The sequence below is a fragment of the Anopheles bellator genome, unplaced genomic scaffold (assembly GCF_943735745.2).
Source record: "Anopheles bellator unplaced genomic scaffold, idAnoBellAS_SP24_06.2 scaffold02851_ctg1, whole genome shotgun sequence".
Classification (NCBI taxonomy): Eukaryota; Metazoa; Arthropoda; class Insecta; order Diptera; family Culicidae; genus Anopheles; species Anopheles bellator.
In genome coordinates this window covers 1-1,124 of record NW_026686973.1, presented here as the reverse complement: position 1 = coordinate 1,124, position 1,124 = coordinate 1, and the positions used below count along the sequence as shown (strand labels likewise).

Below are 1,124 nucleotides of genomic sequence, written 5' to 3'. Positions count from 1 at the left end.
GACGAAGAAGCTGTGATAGCTTCGTCAAAAGAGATATCCGTCGATCTGAAGCGAAAACTTGCAATACGCCCTATCGCCGGCCTTTTGGGCATTAGTATTTTGGCCGTCTCTTTAGGAAATGGTTTTACTATAGCATCGGAAAATTGTTCCGCTGTGAAAACAACATTGATGGTCGATTCTACTGCACTGTACGCAGGAATGACACTAGTCGAAACTCCAGAAAATCGTAGCCCTACGATCAGCGCGTAGAAACCCACAGTTAGAAATCCTTTCTGTAGTGATCGTGTGTTGCGGAAGTTTACGGCGAGAAAATTTTTCGTGGCTACAATCTTGGAAGCCCAATCCTGTCCGAGTAACAACTGAGTTCGGAAAGCGGCCGCATTTGTAGCAATTAAGTCGAATGAGCGTTTAATTTTACCGCCCCATTTGCTAATCTGCTTGGGTAGGTTACGAACAAACAGCACACCAACGGTGGCTGTAGTAAACCCATCCACAATGCTCATGTACAGCTGTGGATCGGAGAAGTCCCATTTGGTGACGTCAAACTCACCGCCCTGACTCATGGCGGCAAAAAGGTATGTGAAGCCAAGACTCAGTACCAACTTGGAGACGAAAAATATTGCCTTAGCTACCACTGTCGTTAGTGATGCGAAAGAGGTGATCAACGATGAAGGATTCATTAGAATCCAGGACGAAGTTGCTACACCGTTCATCAGTGCATTCCAGGTGCTAGGACTTGTAAAATCAAACTGAGTAGGATCCCATGTGCCACTAGACGCTGCAATTGTGAAGTAGGCGAAGGTGATACCTGCTCCGATCATGATCCCAATCGACGCACCCAATGACAACCCCAACCCGACGAAGAATGCAACGGAACTAGCCAGATTGAACGGTATAGATGCTCCAGTAATGGCTCCAGTAAGCATTCCCAACCAAGTCGACGACGATTTCCAATCCCATTTTAAAGGATTCCAGGAATTATTGGCCGCAGACGCTCCGATATATGCTCCAACTATAGCCATGACGAATATAGCCAATGCGAAGGCAAATTCGCCATCCGGATCAACGAGCGAAACAGGAGAGTTCCCGGCGTACACGTACGGACTGGCGTACTGCTCCTTGGG

General features: G+C 47.4%; 1 protein-coding gene across 1 annotated transcript; it reads right to left on the bottom strand.

Annotated features, from left to right (window-relative positions):
• Positions 1 to 11: 11 nt before the first annotated feature.
• LOC131214836 (uncharacterized) lies at positions 12 to 1,121 on the bottom strand (the record flags this gene model as incomplete). Its single annotated transcript, XM_058209169.1, has 1 exon — positions 12 to 1,121. A coding segment is annotated over one exon (1,110 nt), but the record flags the coding sequence as incomplete, so codon positions are not given.
• Positions 1,122 to 1,124: the final 3 nt, after the last annotated feature.